The sequence below is a fragment of the Lissotriton helveticus genome, chromosome 5_2 (assembly GCF_964261635.1).
Source record: "Lissotriton helveticus chromosome 5_2, aLisHel1.1, whole genome shotgun sequence".
NCBI lineage: Eukaryota > Metazoa > Chordata > Amphibia > Caudata > Salamandridae > Lissotriton > Lissotriton helveticus.
In genome coordinates this window covers 1,471,598-1,490,645 of record NC_136066.1, presented here as the reverse complement: position 1 = coordinate 1,490,645, position 19,048 = coordinate 1,471,598, and the positions used below count along the sequence as shown (strand labels likewise).

Sequence of the window (19,048 nt, the reverse complement as noted above, 5' to 3'; positions counted from 1 at the left end):
TCCCACTGTCAGGGAATACTTATAATACAATTGTCTCATTATCCCACAGTCAAGGAATAACTATGATACAATCGTCTCATTATCCCAAAGTCAGGGAGTACTTATGATACTATTGTCTCATTATCCCACAGTCAAGGAATAACTATGATACGATCGTCTCATTATCCCACAGTCAGGGAGTACTTATGATACTATTGCCTCACTGTCCCACAGTCAGGAAGTACTTATGATACTATTGTCTCATTATCCCACGGTCAAGGAATAACTATGATACAATCGTCTCATTATCCCAAAGTCAGGGAGTACTTATGATACTATTTTCTCATTATCCCACAGTCAAGGAATAACTATGATACGATTGTCTCATTATCCCACAGTCAGGGAGTACTTATGATACTATTGTCTCATTATCCCGCAGTCAGGGAATAACTATGATACTATTGTCTCATTATCCCTGTGAGAAGTTGGCCTGATGTGCAGTGTTCACTATTCTAGTGATCACTATATATCAGTCCAAACAACCCTTATTGATGATTGGTTGTAAGTCAACCTTATAGACCAGCTATCCTAGTAGCATGGATACGAGCAGTCTAAGGCTAAGACTCTAGAGGGCGTGTTAAGCCAGCTGTTTTACCATCACATTACCCCTTGAACACCCAGTGAAAGGACACCACACAAGTGTTATGAAAATAAACAGTGTATTTATTAGAATCACAACAACCCTGTACTCTTTATGAGGACAGGGTGCTAGGCACACAACAAAACTCTTACGAAAATACTTAAGTTAGCACGTTATACACAAATGCCCGAGGGGCACGAAAAACCATATACTTTAAAAGTGGAATGCGAATTACTAGCAGGTAAGTAACAGTTCTAATAGGCTTTGGAATCGCTAGGACTGGACTAGGGAATCGTTAGATTTCTACTAGGAGACCCAGGGGACTCGGGTGCAGAGTGTGCACTCTCACGCGGGATGCGGGACAAAGTCTATGGAGGCTAGTAAAGGCAAAGTTAGTGTTCACGGGCGAACCCGACCTGGTAGGAAGAAAACGACAGTGGATCCTGACCCTAGGATAGTGAGGCTATGCTGGGACACCGAAGTGCCGAAGTTACCTAGCCCAGGGGCTGCAGCTGCATAGGTCTGAAAAGACGTCGGGGACCTCGTTGCCGGACCAGGAGCCTGGAAGGAAGAAGTTGCTGGCAGGCGACCAGTGAAGAAAAGTTCGATGGATCCAAGCCTGGATCAAGGAAGAAGAAAACCTGAAAGCAGAGGGGACCAAGTTCTTGAATCACTAGCCAGTGATTAAGTGGGCACCAGGATGGCACCGGGCGAAGTCACCGCAGTCAGGTGAGTGGGCGCTGCTGGGCTCTGCAGTCTCTCGGACCAGGAGGCGTTGTCGGCGACCAGGATGGAGGTGCGAGCTGTCCCACGAAGGTTCTTGCTGTCGACGTCGCTGGACCCAGGATTGGGCAACAGGTCTTGGCAAATGTAAGGCCCACGCGGTGGACCTAAAATGGCGTCTTGAGTGGACCAGGAGGGTCCAGGGTACTTCTCCGATGGAGGGAAGCAAGGGCCAGTCTGGAGCAACCAGACCAGCAGCAGAAATGTCGTCGGGCGTCGTCAGGAAGGCCACAAGCCAGCGGGCTAGTAGCCAAACAACGCGGTGAGCAGCAAAAAGCAGAAGGGCCCCACGCAGATCGTGGAGATGCTGGGGGGCTGCTCTTCGGTGCTGGAGCTGCTCAGGGTGGGGGCTTCTCGGACCCCAAAGCACTCACCAGGAATTCACTCGGCGGGCTTGTTGTTCAGAAGTCGTGCAGTCTTGAAGATGGCCGGTCCCTCGAGGTCTCGTCACACCCACGAATCTCAGCGTGACTGATGATGCAGGTAGAGGTCAGAGGTGCCAGGGAAGCCGGTTCTCGTCGAGCTGGACAGTCGGATTCCGGAGGAAGGACTTGCAGCAGACCGCAGTGTTCTGTAGATGGTGCCTGCGGATGCAGGGTGACTACTCCTTAGTCACAAGGGAGAAATCTTAGGAAGAAGTCTTGAGTTCCTTTCGGGGAAAGTAGTTTCAGGATTCAAAGATGATCTGATTTGGAAGGGGGCCAGTTCCTACCTTTATCCTGTAAAAAGGGGCTGGCACGCGACTAAGTCCTGCCCTATGGGTGGGACTAGGAGGGGGGTGGTTACACCCACTTCCTTGGCGGGCTTTTCCCCAGCACAGGGTCTGGAGTGACCCTGGAACTGGTTCCAGCCAGCCTATGCACAGTGAGCACCGGGGTGCCACGTGCAGTCACCTTCCTCTAAAGCCCTGCCTACCTACAATACACAAAATCCTGTCTGGGACGGTGCTGGCACCGCCTCTGGCAGGAAACCCTTTGTCCTTATCTCCTGCTCTGGGAGGACTCCCAGCAGCAGGAGGGCAGACTTGTGTCTCGGTGGCAGCATCCATTTTGTGGATGCTAAGGCTCTGTCTGACTTTAACCGGGGTTAGGGGTTACATACATGTCGTGTCCCTCTAGAAGGGTGGAATGCTAACCCCGTCGCCAGAATTGGCGAGGGGTTAGTATTCCAATTCGTATGACACCTTACTCGACATGTTTTGATAAAGCGATACCAGAGTTGGCACATAACCGCGAGGATTATAATGCACTTAAGAGTATATGGTATGCGATATCATGGAAACGGCTAAGGGATGGGTCCCGAAAGCCGCAGACAGGCTCAGCTCATGCCAGAGCACCATCTCACACGATTCCAAGCACTCTGCCTTCAGGATTGTTAAGGCCTGCCATAGGAGTGACTGATAGGAGATCTGTGTGTCCATTTTAGGGTTAGATATAGGTATACTATATCTAAAGCAAAGGGTGATTACACCACCTTGCCCCAGCTGTCAAGCAGCCAGTTGTGTCAGATTTGGATGGCCAGCCAGGGGTGGCATAATACATGCTGCAGCCCCTGGTAGGCCCTGGGTACACCTATGCCCTGGGTACCTAAGGTACACTGTACAGGGACTGATAAGGTGGCTCAGTATCCAATTTAGATATGTACCTAAGGTACATGGAATCCATTTTACAGAGAGAGCAGTGGGCCTGAGGTCCTGAATAGCAGGGCCTCAGGTCAACTAAGTCAGAAAACCAGCAAAACACCAGGCAAAAATTTGGGGGCAACCATAGTCAGGGCTCTACCTTCCTACATAACCCCCCCCAAACGAAAGGAGATAAGGCTAGCCTGGCCAGGTAAGCCTATATTGCCTGAGTGGCCATATAAGGAAGTACCAGCACTGGCATGGTTACCCCCTATCTCATGGTCCACTAAGCAATCCCTCACCCTAAGGGTGTCTGAGGGTCTCCACCATAGGGAATCTCTACCTGTGGTGTGTTTTGTCAAAGAAAAAGGCTGGTGCTGAGATGGAGTACTGAAGTGAGGCTCCACTAATTTTGGGCTCAGCTTCCTCCAACCATCATCCACCAAAGAGGCCTTTCTTTCCAAGACTGAGTTGTTTTGGGCTCTCAGGGTCAACCTCTGGCTACCTACAGCTGGAGGGTGGGTCCCTCTGTTTGGCTTACTGGAGGGACAGGTCAGGTCTGGGGCCCTCAGGTCCCAAGTTTGGCTGTGCCCAGCAGTGTCCATCTGGGGGAGGTCCCTAACTAATTTTAAGGGGGATCCCTCAGGAGTGTGTTTTATTTTCACTTGGCTAGTACTACTAGCTTCAGTGCCCTTAATCTGTTGATTGGGAGATTCTTTTGGACAGGGGGCCCTTTGGGGTCCAACACTGGCCTCCCTGATCTCTACAGCCCTGGGCTGACTGAGGCAGGGTAGAGAGGGGCAGGTTACCTGCTCCAGACTGGGTCCCACCTTGGAAGGGTCCACTGACATCAGGGGTTCTGCCAGGCTAGGCCTGACTACCTCTGTGGCAGTTTCTTCACAAGGGGTCAGATCAGTTCCCTGAGGAGGCTGATCCTTTCCTAAAGTCTGGTGGGAGGGAGATTTCTCTTCCTCCTCAATACTCTCTGTCTGAGTGGAGTGATCCATAGTTTCAGGCTTCACAACACTGTCATCTGTCTGAGTTTGAGCTGTGGCCATCACAACTCTCCCAACCTTTTCAGGAGGGGGCTCAGTTTGGGTGTGGGCTGTTACCATGACAGCCTTGACAACCTGTTCTGGGAAGGAAGTTGTCTGAGATTGGGTTGTGACTGGCACAACCCTCCTGACCTGTTCAGGGAGGACATCTTGGACTGGGGCTGTGGCTACCACTGCCCCACTAACCTTACCATGGATGTTTACCATTTTAGAATGGGTTTCTTGCTCAACTTCAGCCCAGGCTGAGAGCTCTAAATCATTCCCCAGTAGGCAATCTACAGGCAAGTTTGGTGACACTGCCACTCTCTTGTGGCCAGTGACACCTCCCCAGCTGAGATTGACCACTGCCATGGGATGATCTCTCTGCACTCCATCAATATTGGTCACCTGGTATGTGGCACCAGGTAAAAGTTGCCTTGAGGGGACTAGACTCTCAGTCACCATAGTGATGCTAGCCCCTGTGTCTCTATAGGCCTCAACTTTTATACCATTGATGAGGGGCTCCTGTCTGTACTTGCCCAAAGTGTTGGGACAAGTTGTGAAGTTGGCAAACCCCATGCCAGTCTCACAGACAAGAGTATCTAAGTTTGGGGACCTGGTTAGGCCAGAGTCCCCAGGAACTCCCAAAGTAAATGCACCCAAATTCTTGGGGGCACTCCCACCACCTGGGGGATTACTACTAGTAGTAACAGGAGGTTTGGGAATGTTACTTGGGGGTATGTTTTCCTTATTGTTATTCTTTGGGCAACTGCTGTCAGTTTTTAAATGACCCACCTGTTTACAGGGATAACAATAAGGTTTCTTCTGGTTGTTGGAAGGATTTTGGGACCCACCCCCCTCAGAGGATTTTTGGGGCCCTGATGTGGTTTGATCTGTAGATTTATTCCCACCCTTCTCTTGAGGCTTGGTTGATTCCTTTTTCTGGTCACCACCTTGGTTCTTGGGCCTAATCCTGGTTCTGACCCATTTGTCTGCCCTCTTACCCAATTCTTGTGGAGAGGTCAGATCAGAGTCTACCAGGTGCTGGTGTAATAACTGGTTCTGACAATTATTTAAGACTTGCTCTCTCATAATAAGATTATATAATCCTGTGAAGTCAGTAACCTTGCTACCCAGTAGCCAGCCTTCCAAAGCCTTAGTGGCACAATCAACAAAGTCAGACCAGTCCTGAGACTGAGTTTTCTGGGTGTCTCTGAACAGCAACCTGTACTGCTCAGTGGTTAAACCAAACCCATCAACCAGTGCATTTTTCAGGACCTGGTAATTGTTAGCATCCTCAACTCTAGTAGTGAGGAGCTTATCTCTACCTTTACCATCAAAGGAGAGCCACAGTATAGCTGCCCACTGACTCTGGGGAATGCCCTGCACAGTGCAGGCCCTCTCCAGAGCAGCCATCCATTTCTGGATATCATCCCCTTGCTTAAAGGGGGGCACTATTTTAGTCAGGTGTTTAGTATCTAAACCCTTCTCTCTATCTCTTGGGAGATTGCTGCCACCAGTGGGAGCTAGCCCACTCATCTGCTGCTCTCTTGCCAGGGCAAGCTTCTCTTTGGCCAGGGCAATTTCTTCCCTTTCAATCCTCAGTTCAGCTTGTCTCATCCTAGCTTCATGCTCCCTTCTCTGAGGGGAAGTAAACCTCCTCTGTGGAGGATTCCTCCTTCCCTGAGAAGAGGCATTAGAGTGCAGAGATCTATTGGAGTCCCTAGAAAGAGATCTATCTCTCCTAACTCCAAGGTTAGGCCCACTTCGGGTTAGTACTGGGGGGCCCCCAGATCCTAGCCCAAGTAAGTCTAAGTTGGTCCTAGTTAGCCTTCTGACTACCTCAAGACCTTTGTCTACCTCATCCCCAGAGAGTACCTCCTGATCCTCCTCCTCAACTGCTGAATCAGTGTTGGGGAGATCGGGATCCCCAGAGGTTCCCTCTAAGGCTGGCATGTTCTCATGTAACTGAGAAAGCTTTCTGGCATCATATGTCTCTAAGAGACCTATCAGAAAGGGAGTGGTGGGGTTAGACCCCTGCTTCAGTTTTCTGGAGACACAGATTTGTCTCATCTCCTGGAAACTGAGAACTGCATATCTTGAAGTGACCTGTGGAGGGTCAACACTGACCAGGGAAGTCTCAGTAGATTCTCCCTGGGTAGACATGCTTTTCTAGTGAGGTGTAAGTGGTGCACTTACCTACACTATATGTTTGCCTACTGATCCCTTGCTAGAGTTGTAGTTTAGGGTGTGCTAGGCCCTAGGAGCTACAACAGCTGGTTCAGTAGAACTCAGAGTATTCTAAGCTAAGTTATATGTACCTTTAGTACTTATGTGATCTTTCACAAGATATTCTTAGGGCATGTGTGGTAAAACAACAGCAAGCTCAAATCCCAACCGCTGCTCACCAATGTGAGAAGTTGGCCTGATGTGCAGTGTTCACTATTCTAGTGATCACTATATATCAGTCCAAACAACCCTTATTGATGATTGGTTGTAAGTCAACCTTATAGACCAGCTATCCTAGTAGCATGGATACGAGCAGTCTAAGGCTAAGACTCTAGAGGGCGTGTTAAGCCAGCTGTTTTACCATCACATTACCCCTTGAACACCCAGTGAAAGGACACCACACAAGTGTTATGAAAATAAACAGTGTATTTATTAGAATCACAACAACCCTGTACTCTTTATGAGGACAGGGTGCTAGGCACACAACAAAACTCTTACGAAAATACTTAAGTTAGCACGTTATACACAAATGCCCGAGGGGCACGAAAAACCATATACTTTAAAAGTGGAATGCGAATTACTAGCAGGTAAGTAACAGTTCTAATAGGCTTTGGCATCGCTAGGACTTGACTATAGAATCGTTAGATTACTTCTAGGAGACCTAGGGGACTCGGGTGCAGAGTGTGCACTCTCACGCAGGATGCGGGACAAAGTCTATGGAGGCTAGTAAAGGCAAAGTTAGTGTTCACGGGCGAACCCGACCTGGTAGGAAGAAAACGACAGTGGATCCTGACCCTAGGATGGTGAGGCTATGCTGGGACACCGAAGTGCCGAAGTTACCTAGCCCAGGGGCTGCAGCTGCATAGGTCTGAAAAGACGTCGGGGACCTCGTTGCCGGACCAGGAGCCTGGAAGGAAGAAGTTGCTGGCAGGCGACCAGTGAAGAAAAGTTCGATGGATCCAAGCCTGGATCAAGGAAGAAGAAACCTGAAAGCAGAGGGGACCAAGTTCTTGAATCACTAGCCAGTGATTAAGTGGGCACCAGGATGGCACCGGGCGAAGTCACCGCAGTCAGGTGAGTGGGCGCTGCTGGGCTCTGCAGTCTCTCGGACCAGGAGGCGTTGTCGGCGACCAGGATGGAGGTGCGAGCTGTCCCACGAAGGTTCTTGCTGTCGACGTCGCTGGACCCAGGATTGGGCAACAAGTCTTGGCAAATGTAAGGCCCACGCGGTGGACCTAAAATGGCGTCTTGAGTGGACCAGGAGGGTCCAGGGTACTTCTCCGATGGAGGGAAGCAAGGGCCAGTCTGGAGCAACCAGACCAGCAGCAGAAATGTCGTCGGGCGTCGTCAGGAAGGCCACAAGCCAGCGGGCTAGTAGCCAAACAACGCGGTGAGCAGCAAAAAGCAGAAGGGCCCCACGCAGATCGTGGAGATGCTGGGGGGCTGCTCTTCGGTGCTGGAGCTGCTCAGGGTGGGGGCTTCTCGGACCCCAAAGCACTCACCAGGAATTCACTCGGCGGGCTTGTTGTTCAGAAGTTGTGCAGTCTTGAAGATGGCCGGTCCCTCGAGGTCTCGTCACACCCACGAATCTCAGCGTGACTGATGATGCAGGTAGAGGTCAGAGGTGCCAGGGAAGCCGGTTCTCGTCGAGCTGGACAGTCGGATTCCGGAGGAAGGACTTGCAGCAGACCGCAGTGTTCTGTAGATGGTGCCTGCGGATGCAGGGTGACTACTCCTTAGTCACAAGGGAGAAATCTTAGGAAGAAGTCTTGAGTTCCTTTCGGGGAAAGTAGTTTCAGGATTCAAAGATGATCTGATTTGGAAGGGGGCCAGTTCCTACCTTTATCCTGTAAAAAGGGGCTGGCACGCGACTAAGTCCTGCCCTATGGGTGGGACTAGGAGGGGGGTGGTTACACCCACTTCCTTGGCGGGCTTTTCCCCAGCACAGGGTCTGGAGTGACCCTGGAACTGGTTCCAGCCAGCCTATGCACAGTGAGCACCGGGGTGCCACGTGCAGTCACCTTCCTCTAAAGCCCTGCCTACCTACAATACACAAAATCCTGTCTGGGACGGTGCTGGCACCGCCTCTGGCAGGAAACCCTTTGTCCTTATCTCCTGCTCTGGGAGGACTCCCAGCAGCAGGAGGGCAGACTTGTGTCTCGGTGGCAGCATCCATTTTGTGGATGCTAAGGCTCTGTCTGACTTTAACCGGGGTTAGGGGTTACATACATGTCGTGTCCCTCTAGAAGGGTGGAATGCTAACCCCGTCGCCAGAATTGGCGAGGGGTTAGTATTCCAATTCGTATGACACCTTACTCGACATGTTTTGATAAAGCGATACCAGAGTTGGCACATAACCGCGAGGATTATAATGCACTTAAGAGTATATGGTATGCGATATCATGGAAACGGCTAAGGGATGGGTCCCGAAAGCCGCAGACAGGCTCAGCTCATGCCAGAGCACCATCTCACACGATTCCAAGCACTCTGCCTTCAGGATTGTTAAGGCCTGCCATAGGAGTGACTGATAGGAGATCTGTGTGTCCATTTTAGGGTTAGATATAGGTATACTATATCTAAAGCAAAGGGTGATTACACCACCTTGCCCCAGCTGTCAAGCAGCCAGTTGTGTCAGATTTGGATGGCCAGCCAGGGGTGGCATAATACATGCTGCAGCCCCTGGTAGGCCCTGGGTACACCTATGCCCTGGGTACCTAAGGTACACTGTACAGGGACTGATAAGGTGGCTCAGTATCCAATTTAGATATGTACCTAAGGTACATGGAATCCATTTTACAGAGAGAGCAGTGGGCCTGAGGTCCTGAATAGCAGGGCCTCAGGTCAACTAAGTCAGAAAACCAGCAAAACACCAGGCAAAAATTTGGGGGCAACCATAGTCAGGGCTCTACCTTCCTACAATCCCACAGTCAGGGAGTACTTATAATACTATTGTCTCATTATCCCACAGTCAGGGAGTACTTGAGACACTACTGTCTCATTATCCCACAGTCAGGGAGTACTTATGATACTATTGTCTCATTATACAACAGGAAGGGAGTACTTATGATACTATTGTCTCATTACCCCACGGTCAAGGAATAACTATGATACTATGGTCTCATTATCCCACAGTCAGGAAATACTTATGATACTATTGTCTCATTATCCCACAGTCAGGGATTACTTATGATACTATTGTATCATTATCCCACAGTCAAGGAATAACTATGATACTATTGTCTCATTATCCCACAGTCAGGCAGTACTTATAATACTATTGTCTCATTATCCCACTGTCAGGGAGTATTTGAGACACTATTGTCTCATTATCCCACAGTCAGGGAGTACTTATGATACTATTGTATCATTATCCCACAGTCGGGGAGTACTTATGATACTATTCTCTCCCATTATCCCACAGTCAGGGAGTACTTATGATACTATTGCCTCACTGTCCCACAGTCAGGGAGTACTTATGATACTATTGTCTCATTATCCCATGGTCAAGGAATAACTATGATACAATCGTCTCATTATCCCAAAGTCAGGGAGTACTTATGATACTATTGTCTCATTATCCCACAGTCAGGGAATAACTATGATACGATTGTCTCATTATCCCACAGTCAGGGAGTACTTATGATACTATTGTCTCATTATCCCACAGTCAAGGAATAACTATGATACTATTGTCTCATCCCACAGTCAGGGAGTACTTATGATACTATTGTCTCATTATCCCACCGTCAGGGAGTACTTATGATACTATTGTCTCATTATCCCACTGTCAGGGAATACTTATAATACAATTGTCTCATTATCCCACAGTCAAGGAATAACTATGATACTATCGTCTCATTATCCCACCGTCAGGGAGTACTTATGAAACTATCGTCTCATTATCCCACTGTCAGGGAATACTTATAATACAATTGTCTAATTATCCCACGGTCAAGGAATAACTATGATACTATTGTCTTATTATGCCACAGTCTGGGAGTACTTATGATACTATTATCTCATTATCCCACGGTCAAGGAATAACTATGATACTATTGTCTCATTATCCCACAGTCAGGGAGTACTTATGATACTATTGTACTATTGTCTCATTATCCCACAGTCAGGGAGTACTTATGATACTATTGTCTCATTATCCCACAGTCAAGGAATAACATGATACTATTGTCTCATTATCCCACAGTCAGGGAGTAATTATGATACTATCGTCTCATTATCCCACAGTCAGGGAGTACTTATGATACTATCGTCTCATTATCCCACTGTCAGGGAATACTTATAATACAATTGTCTCATTATCCCACAGTCAAGGAATAACTATGATACTATTGTCTAATTATTCCACAGTCAGGGAGTACTTATGATACTATTGTCTCATTATCCCACATTCAGGGAGTACTTATAATACTATTGTCTCATTATCCCACAGTCAGGGAGTACTTATAATACTATTGTCTCATTATCCCACAGTCAAGGAATAACTATGATACTATTGTCTCATTATCCCACAGTCAGGGAGTAATTATGATACTATTGTCTCATTATCCCACAGTCAGGGAGTACTTATGATACTATCGTCTCATTATCCCACTGTCAGGGAATACTTATAATACAATTGTCTCATTAAACCACAGTCAAGGAATAACTATGATACTATTGTCTCATTATCCCACAGTAAGGGAGTACGTATGATACTATTGTCTCATTATCCCACGGTCAGGGAGTACTTATAATACTATTGTCTCATTATCCCACAGTCAGGGAGTACTTATAATACTATTGTCTCATTATCCCACAGTCAAGGAATAACTATGATACTATTGTCTCATTATCTCACAGTCAAGGAATAACTATGATACTATTGTCTCATTATCCCACAGTCAAGGAATAACTATGATACTATTGTCTCGTTATCTCACAGTCAAGGAATAACTATGATACTATTGTCTCATTATCCCACAGTCGGGGAGTACTTATAATACTATTGTCTCATTATCCCACAGTCAGGGAGTACTTATAATACTATTGTCTCATTATCCCAAAGTCAGGGAGTACTTATAATACTATTGTCTCATTATCCCACAGTCAGGGAGTACTTATAATACTATTGTCTCATTATTCCACAGTCAGGGAGTACTTATAATACTATTGTCTCATTATCCCACAGTCAAGGAATAACTATGATACTATTGTCTCATTATCTCACAGTCAAGGAATAACTATGATACTATTGTCTCATTATCCCACAGTCAAGGAATAACTATGATACTATTGTCTCATTATCCCACAGTCAAGGAATAACTATGATACTATTGTCTCATTATCTCACAGTCAAGGAATAACTATGATACTATTGTCTCATTATCCCACAGTCAGGGAGTATTTATAATACTATTGTCTCATTATCCCACAGTCAGGGAGTACTTGAGACACTACTGTCTCATTATCCCACAGTCAGGGAGTACTTATGATACTATTGTCTCATTATCCCACAGTCAGGGAGTACTTGAGACACTACTGTCTCATTATCCCACAGTCAGGGAGTACTTATGATACTATTGTCTCATTATACAACAGGAAGGGAGTACTTATGATACTATTGTCTCATTACCCCACGGTCAAGGAATAACTATGATACTATGGTCTCATTATCCCACAGTCAGGAAATACTTATGATACTATTGTCTCATTATCCCACAGTCAGGGATTACTTATGATACTATTGTATCATTATCCCACAGTCAAGGAATAACTATGATACTATTGTCTCATTATCCCACAGTCAGGCAGTACTTATAATACTATTGTCTCATTATCCCACTGTCAGGGAGTATTTGAGACACTATTGTCTCATTATCCCACAGTCAGGGAGTACTTATGATACTATTGTATCATTATCCCACAGTCGGGGAGTACTTATGATACTATTCTCTCATTATCCCACAGTCAGGGAGTACTTATGATACTATTGCCTCACTGTCCCACAGTCAGGGAGTACTTATGATACTATTGTCTCATTATCCCATGGTCAAGGAATAACTATGATACAATCGTCTCATTATCCCAAAGTCAGGGAGTACTTATGATACTATTGTCTCATTATCCCACAGTCAGGGAATAACTATGATACGATTGTCTCATTATCCCACAGTCAGGGAGTACTTATGATACTATTGTCTCATTATCCCACAGTCAAGGAATAACTATGATACTATTGTCTCATCCCACAGTCAGGGAGTACTTATGATACTATTGTCTCATTATCCCACCGTCAGGGAGTACTTATGATACTATTGTCTCATTATCCCACTGTCAGGGAATACTTATAATACAATTGTCTCATTATCCCACAGTCAAGGAATAACTATGATACTATCGTCTCATTATCCCACCGTCAGGGAGTACTTATGAAACTATCGTCTCATTATCCCACTGTCAGGGAATACTTATAATACAATTGTCTAATTATCCCACGGTCAAGGAATAACTATGATACTATTGTCTTATTATGCCACAGTCTGGGAGTACTTATGATACTATTATCTCATTATCCCACGGTCAAGGAATAACTATGATACTATTGTCTCATTATCCCACAGTCAGGGAGTACTTATGATACTATTGTACTATTGTCTCATTATCCCACAGTCAGGGAGTACTTATGATACTATTGTCTCATTATCCCACAGTCAAGGAATAACATGATACTATTGTCTCATTATCCCACAGTCAGGGAGTAATTATGATACTATCGTCTCATTATCCCACAGTCAGGGAGTACTTATGATACTATCGTCTCATTATCCCACTGTCAGGGAATACTTATAATACAATTGTCTCATTATCCCACAGTCAAGGAATAACTATGATACTATTGTCTAATTATTCCACAGTCAGGGAGTACTTATGATACTATTGTCTCATTATCCCACATTCAGGGAGTACTTATAATACTATTGTCTCATTATCCCACAGTCAGGGAGTACTTATAATACTATTGTCTCATTATCCCACAGTCAAGGAATAACTATGATACTATTGTCTCATTATCCCACAGTCAGGGAGTAATTATGATACTATTGTCTCATTATCCCACAGTCAGGGAGTACTTATGATACTATCGTCTCATTATCCCACTGTCAGGGAATACTTATAATACAATTGTCTCATTAAACCACAGTCAAGGAATAACTATGATACTATTGTCTCATTATCCCACAGTAAGGGAGTACGTATGATACTATTGTCTCATTATCCCACGGTCAGGGAGTACTTATAATACTATTGTCTCATTATCCCACAGTCAGGGAGTACTTATAATACTATTGTCTCATTATCCCACAGTCAAGGAATAACTATGATACTATTGTCTCATTATCTCACAGTCAAGGAATAACTATGATACTATTGTCTCATTATCCCACAGTCAAGGAATAACTATGATACTATTGTCTCATTATCTCACAGTCAAGGAATAACTATGATACTATTGTCTCATTATCCCACAGTCGGGGAGTACTTATAATACTATTGTCTCATTATCCCACAGTCAGGGAGTACTTATAATACTATTGTCTCATTATCCCAAAGTCAGGGAGTACTTATAATACTATTGTCTCATTATCCCACAGTCAGGGAGTACTTATAATACTATTGTCTCATTATTCCACAGTCAGGGAGTACTTATAATACTATTGTCTCATTATCCCACAGTCAAGGAATAACTATGATACTATTGTCTCATTATCTCACAGTCAAGGAATAACTATGATACTATTGTCTCATTATCCCACAGTCAAGGAATAACTATGATACTATTGTCTCATCCCACAGTCAAGGAATAACTATGATACTATTGTCTCATTATCCCACAGTCAAGGAATAACTATGATACTATTGTCTCATTATCTCACAGTCAAGGAATAACTATGAAACTATTGTCTCATTATCCCACAGTCGGGGAGTATTTATAATACTATTGTCTCATTATCCCACAATCAAGGAATAACTAAGATACTATCATCTCATTATCCCACAGTCAGGGAGTACTTATAATACTATTGTCTCATTATCTCACAGTCAAGGAATAACTATGATACTATTGTCTCATTATATCTCGGTTAGGGAGTACTTATGATGTTATTGTCGGATTATTCTACAGTCAGGGAGAACTTATGACACTATCGTCTCATTATATCACAGTCAGGGAATACTTATAATACTATTGTCTCATTATAGCACGGCCAGGGAGTAGGTATGACACTATTGTCTCATTATCCCACAGCCAGGGAGTACTTGTGATACTATCGTCTTATTATCCCACAGTCACGGAGTACTTATAATACACATGTCTCATTATCCCACAGTCAGGGAGTACGTATGACACTATTGTCTCATTATCCCACAGCCAGGGAGTACTTGTGATACTATTGTCTCATTATCGTGGAGGCAGCGATGCATTTGCTGGTGGCATGTCTCTCTGCTCTTTCGCTTTCCCCTTCACCACTTTGTTTGGCCAAGGCAGCATCTTTTGGGCCGAGTGGTTATACCACCTTCCGACAGCTGTACCGGTCAGCCCTGTCAGCGCCAGGGCAATAATCAGCCGAGACCTTACCGATTGGACAATGGGACCCAACAGAAGCTATAGCCGGTTGAGAGGAGCCACTCGCATTGCGCGATGACCCCACATACTTTTGTATTGATTGCCCTTCAAGCTACCATCTCCTATTCCCAGAATCACTGGAGCCTCTCATTATCACGCAGTGAGGGAGTATTTGTGGTAGTATAGTTTAATTATCCTACAGCCGAGGAGTATTTAAGGTGACTATTTAGAATACTCGTTTCACATTACCTCACCCACGTTCAGTCGTAGATGCTCCAGTTTATCGATCTGGTTCCGTAGTCGCTGCTCCAGGTCTTTGATGACGCTGAGTGCGTCTTCGCACCGATAATCTTCGCGAAGTGCTGACATCACTAGATGAGCAGGGACCTGGGAACAGAGCGCGCATATCAGTCCTGGTCAGGGTCAGAGCTTACAGGCCAGGGCAAGGTACAGAAGGGCAGAGATAGGTTTGGATTGGGCCACTAAACCCGGAGCACTCTATACCCACCCCTGACCCTTCTGTACCCATCCCGCTCTGACCCCTAAGTCTACCCCGGCCGCTGTACCCCACCCCTGACCCTTCTGTACCCATCCCACCCCTGACCCTTCTGTACCCATCCCACCCCTGACCCTTCTGTACCCATCCCACCCCTGACCCTTCTGTACTCATCCCGCTCTGACCCCTAAGTCTACCGCGGCCGCTGTACCCCACCCCTGACCCTTCTGTACCCACCCCTGACCCCTCTGTACCCACCCCTGACCCTTCTGTACCCACCCCTGACCCCTCTGTACCCACCCCTGACCCCTCTGTTCCTGCCACTATCCTCGCTCTACTCATCATGTAACTCGTGTAATCTGCTTGTAGTACCTGCTGTTGACCAAAGAAAGGGGAGCATAGAGTTGTCAGGGTTAGGCTCAGGGGTCAGGGGTGGAAGGGCACAGAGGGGCCATTGTGGGTATTGAGTGGTCAGGGTTCAATGGCGAGATAGATGGGTACAGAGGGGTCAGGGGTAGGTATAGAGCGGTTACGGTTCAGTGCAGGGGTCAGAGATGGATGGGTACAGAGGGGTCAGGGGTGGGTACAGAGGGGTCAGGGGTGGGTACAGAGGGGTCAGGGTTCAGGGGAGGGGTCAGAGAGGATAGGTACAGAGGGGTCAGGGTTCAGGGGAGGGATCAGAGATGGATGGGTACAGAGGGGTCAGGGGTGGGTACAGAGGGGTCAGGGTTCAGGGGAGGGGTCAGAGATGGATGGGTACAGAGGGGTCAGGGGTGGGTACAGAGGGGTCAGGGTTCAGGGGAGGGGTCAGAGATGGATGGGTACAGAGGGGTCAGGGGTGGGTATAGAGCAGTGTACTTTCCTCCTCACCTCCTAGTTCCTTCCTTATGGCCCCCTTGCTCCTTCTTTAGTTCCTGCTACTCTCCCCTGACTCCCTAGTTCCTTCCTTCAGCTCCCCTACTCCCCCTGGCTCCCTAGTTCCTTCCTTTAGCTCCCGCTACTCTCCCCTGACTCCCTTGTTCCTCCTTTAGCTCCCGCTACTCTCCCATGACTTCCTTGTTCCTTCCTTTAGCTCCCGCTACTCTCTCCTGACTCCCTAGTTCCTTCCTTTACCTCCTGCTACTTCCCCTGGCTCCCTTGTTCCTTCTTTAGCTCCTGCTACTCTCTCCTGACTCCCTAGTTCCTTCCTTTACCTCCTGCTACTTCCCCTGGCTCCCTTGTTCCTTCTTTAGCTCCTGCTACTCTCCCATGACTCCCTTGTTCCTCCTTTAGCTCCCGCTACTCTCTCCTGACTCCCTTGTTCCTCCTTTACCTCCTGCTACTCCCCCTGACTCCCTAGTTCCTTCCTTTACCTCCTGCTACTGCCCCTGACTCCCTTGTTCCTTCCTTTAGCTCCCGCTACTCTCTCCTGACTCCCTAGTTCCTTCCTTTACCTCCTGCTACTGCCCCTGACTCCCTAGTTCCTTCCTTTAGCTCCTGCTACTCCCCCTGGCTCCCTAGTTCCTTCCTTTAGCTCCCGCTACTCTCTCCTGACTCCCTAGTTCCTTCCTTTACCTCCTGCTACTGCCCCTGACTCCCTAGTTCCTTCCTTTAGCACCTCTACTTCCCCTGGCTCCCTTGTTCCTTCTTTAGCTCCTGCTACTCTCCCCTGACTCCCTTGTTCCTCCTTTAGCTCCCGCTACTCTCTCCTGACTCCCTAGTTCCTTCCTTCAGCTCCCCTACTCCCCCTGGCTCCCTAGTTCCTTCCTTTAGCTCCTGCTACTCTCTCCTGATTCCCTTGTTCCTTTCTTCAGCTCCCGCTACTCTCTCCTGACTCCCTTGTTCCTTCCTTTAGCACCTCTACTTCCCCTGGCTCCCTTGTTCCTTCTTTAGCTCCTGCTACTCTCTCCTGACTCCCTAGTTCCTTTCTTTAGCTCCCGCTACTCTCTCCTGACTCCCTAGTTTCTTCTTTAGCTCCCGCTTGTCCCCTGACTCCTTAGTTCCTTCCTTTAGCTCCCGCTAACCTCCCCTCACACCCTAGTTCCTTCCTTTGGCTCCCGCTACTCCACCCTGACTCCCTAGTTCCTTCCTTTAGCTCCCGCTACTCTCTCCTGACTCCCTAGTTTCTTCTTTAGCTCCCGCTTGTCCCCTGACTCCTTAGTTCCTTCCTTTAGCTCCCGCTAACCTCCCCTCACACCCTAGTTCCTTCCTTTGGCTCCCGCTACTCCACCCTGACTCCCTAGTTCCTTCCTTTAGCTCCCGCTACTCTCTCCTGACTCCCTAGTTTCTTCTTTAGCTCCCGCTTGTCCCCTGACTCCTTAGTTCCTTCCTTTAGCTCCCGCTAATCTCCCCCCACACCCTACTTCCTTCCTTTGGCTTCCGCTACTCCCCCCTGTCTCCCTAGTTCCTTCCTTTAGCTCCCGCTACTCTCTCCTGACTCCCTAGTTTCTTCTTTAGCTCCCGCTTGTCCCCTGACTCCTTAGTTCCTTCCTTTAGCTCCCGCTAATCTCCCCCCACACCCTACTTCCTTCCTTTGGCTTCCGCTACTCCCCCCTGTCTCCCTAGTTCCTTCCTTTAGCTCCCGCTACTCTCTCCTGACTCCCTAGTTCCTTCTTTTTGATTCCACTACTCTCCCCTCACACCCTAGTTCCTTCATTTAGCTCCCGCTACTCTCCCCTCACACCCTAGTTCCTTCCTTTAGCTCCCGCTACTCTCTCCTGACTCTCTAGTTCCTTCCTTTAGCTCCCGCTACTCTCTCCTCACACCCTAGGTCCTTCCTTTACCTCCTGCTACTGCCCCTGACTACCTAGTTCCTTCCTTTAGCTCCTGCTACTCCCCCTGACTCCCTAGTTCCTTCCTTTAGCTCCTGCTACTCTCTCCTGACTCCCTTGTTCCTTTCTTCAGCTTCCGCTACTCTCTTCTGACTCCTTAGTTCCTTCCTTTAGCTCCCGCTAACCTCCCCTCACACCCTAGTTCCTTCCTTTGGCTCCCGCTACTCCACCCTGACTCCCTAGTTCCTTCCTTTAGCTCCTGCTACTCTCCCCTCACACCCTAGTTCCTTCCTTTAGCTCCCGCTACTCCCCCTGGCTCCCTTGTTCCTTCTTTAGCTCCTGCTACTCCCTCCTGACTCTCTAGTTCCTTCCTTCAGCTCCCTAGCTCCCTCCTGAGCTCCCTCTCCCCCTGGTCCTCACCTGGCCGCGGTTCCTCCCAGGGCTCCTCTTCCCTCCTCTTGTGTCGGTTCCCTTCCTTGCTTCTCTGCTCCTTCCTTCGTCTGCAGGGAGTTTCTTTCTCCTCGCAGCGTCCGCCGCCCCCTCCCTCCTCTCCCAGCCGGAATGTGAGGAATGCCCCCCTCCCGGGCTCCCTCTGAGGGGAGGGCCCGAGGCGGACCCCGGCGCCTCCACGGGCCCTCCCTGCGCCCCCCCCCCCCCCCCGCTCACGCCTCCTCCCCCTAGTACCTCCCCGCACTCCTCCTGCTAACTCACCCCGCCCCCTCCCATCTCATTGCACCCCCCCCCTCTTAATCTCGTCTCCCCTCTGCCGCAATCCACGCTTCTTTCATACACCCCTCTAACCCCCCAGTACCTCCCTGCACACTTCCTATTATTTATTTTATTTTATGCGTTTCTATATAGCGCGGACTTTACCCGAAGGTGTCAGCGGCTTC

The 19,048-nt window shown here is 47.8% G+C and overlaps 1 protein-coding gene across 1 annotated transcript in view; it reads right to left on the bottom strand.

Moving 5' to 3' along the window:
- LOC144761112 (uncharacterized) overlaps positions 1-18,703 on the bottom strand; it is a 43,946-nt gene extending 25,243 nt beyond the window's left edge. Inside the window, exons 1-2 of the mRNA XM_078646571.1 lie at positions 18,576-18,703; positions 15,159-15,296 (exon numbers count right to left, since the gene is read on the bottom strand). Of these exons, the coding sequence (XP_078502697.1) occupies positions 15,159-15,278 (120 nt within the window). The 5' untranslated portion in view covers positions 15,279-15,296; positions 18,576-18,703. The remainder of the gene's footprint in view (positions 1-15,158; positions 15,297-18,575) is intronic.
- Positions 18,704-19,048: the final 345 nt, after the last annotated feature.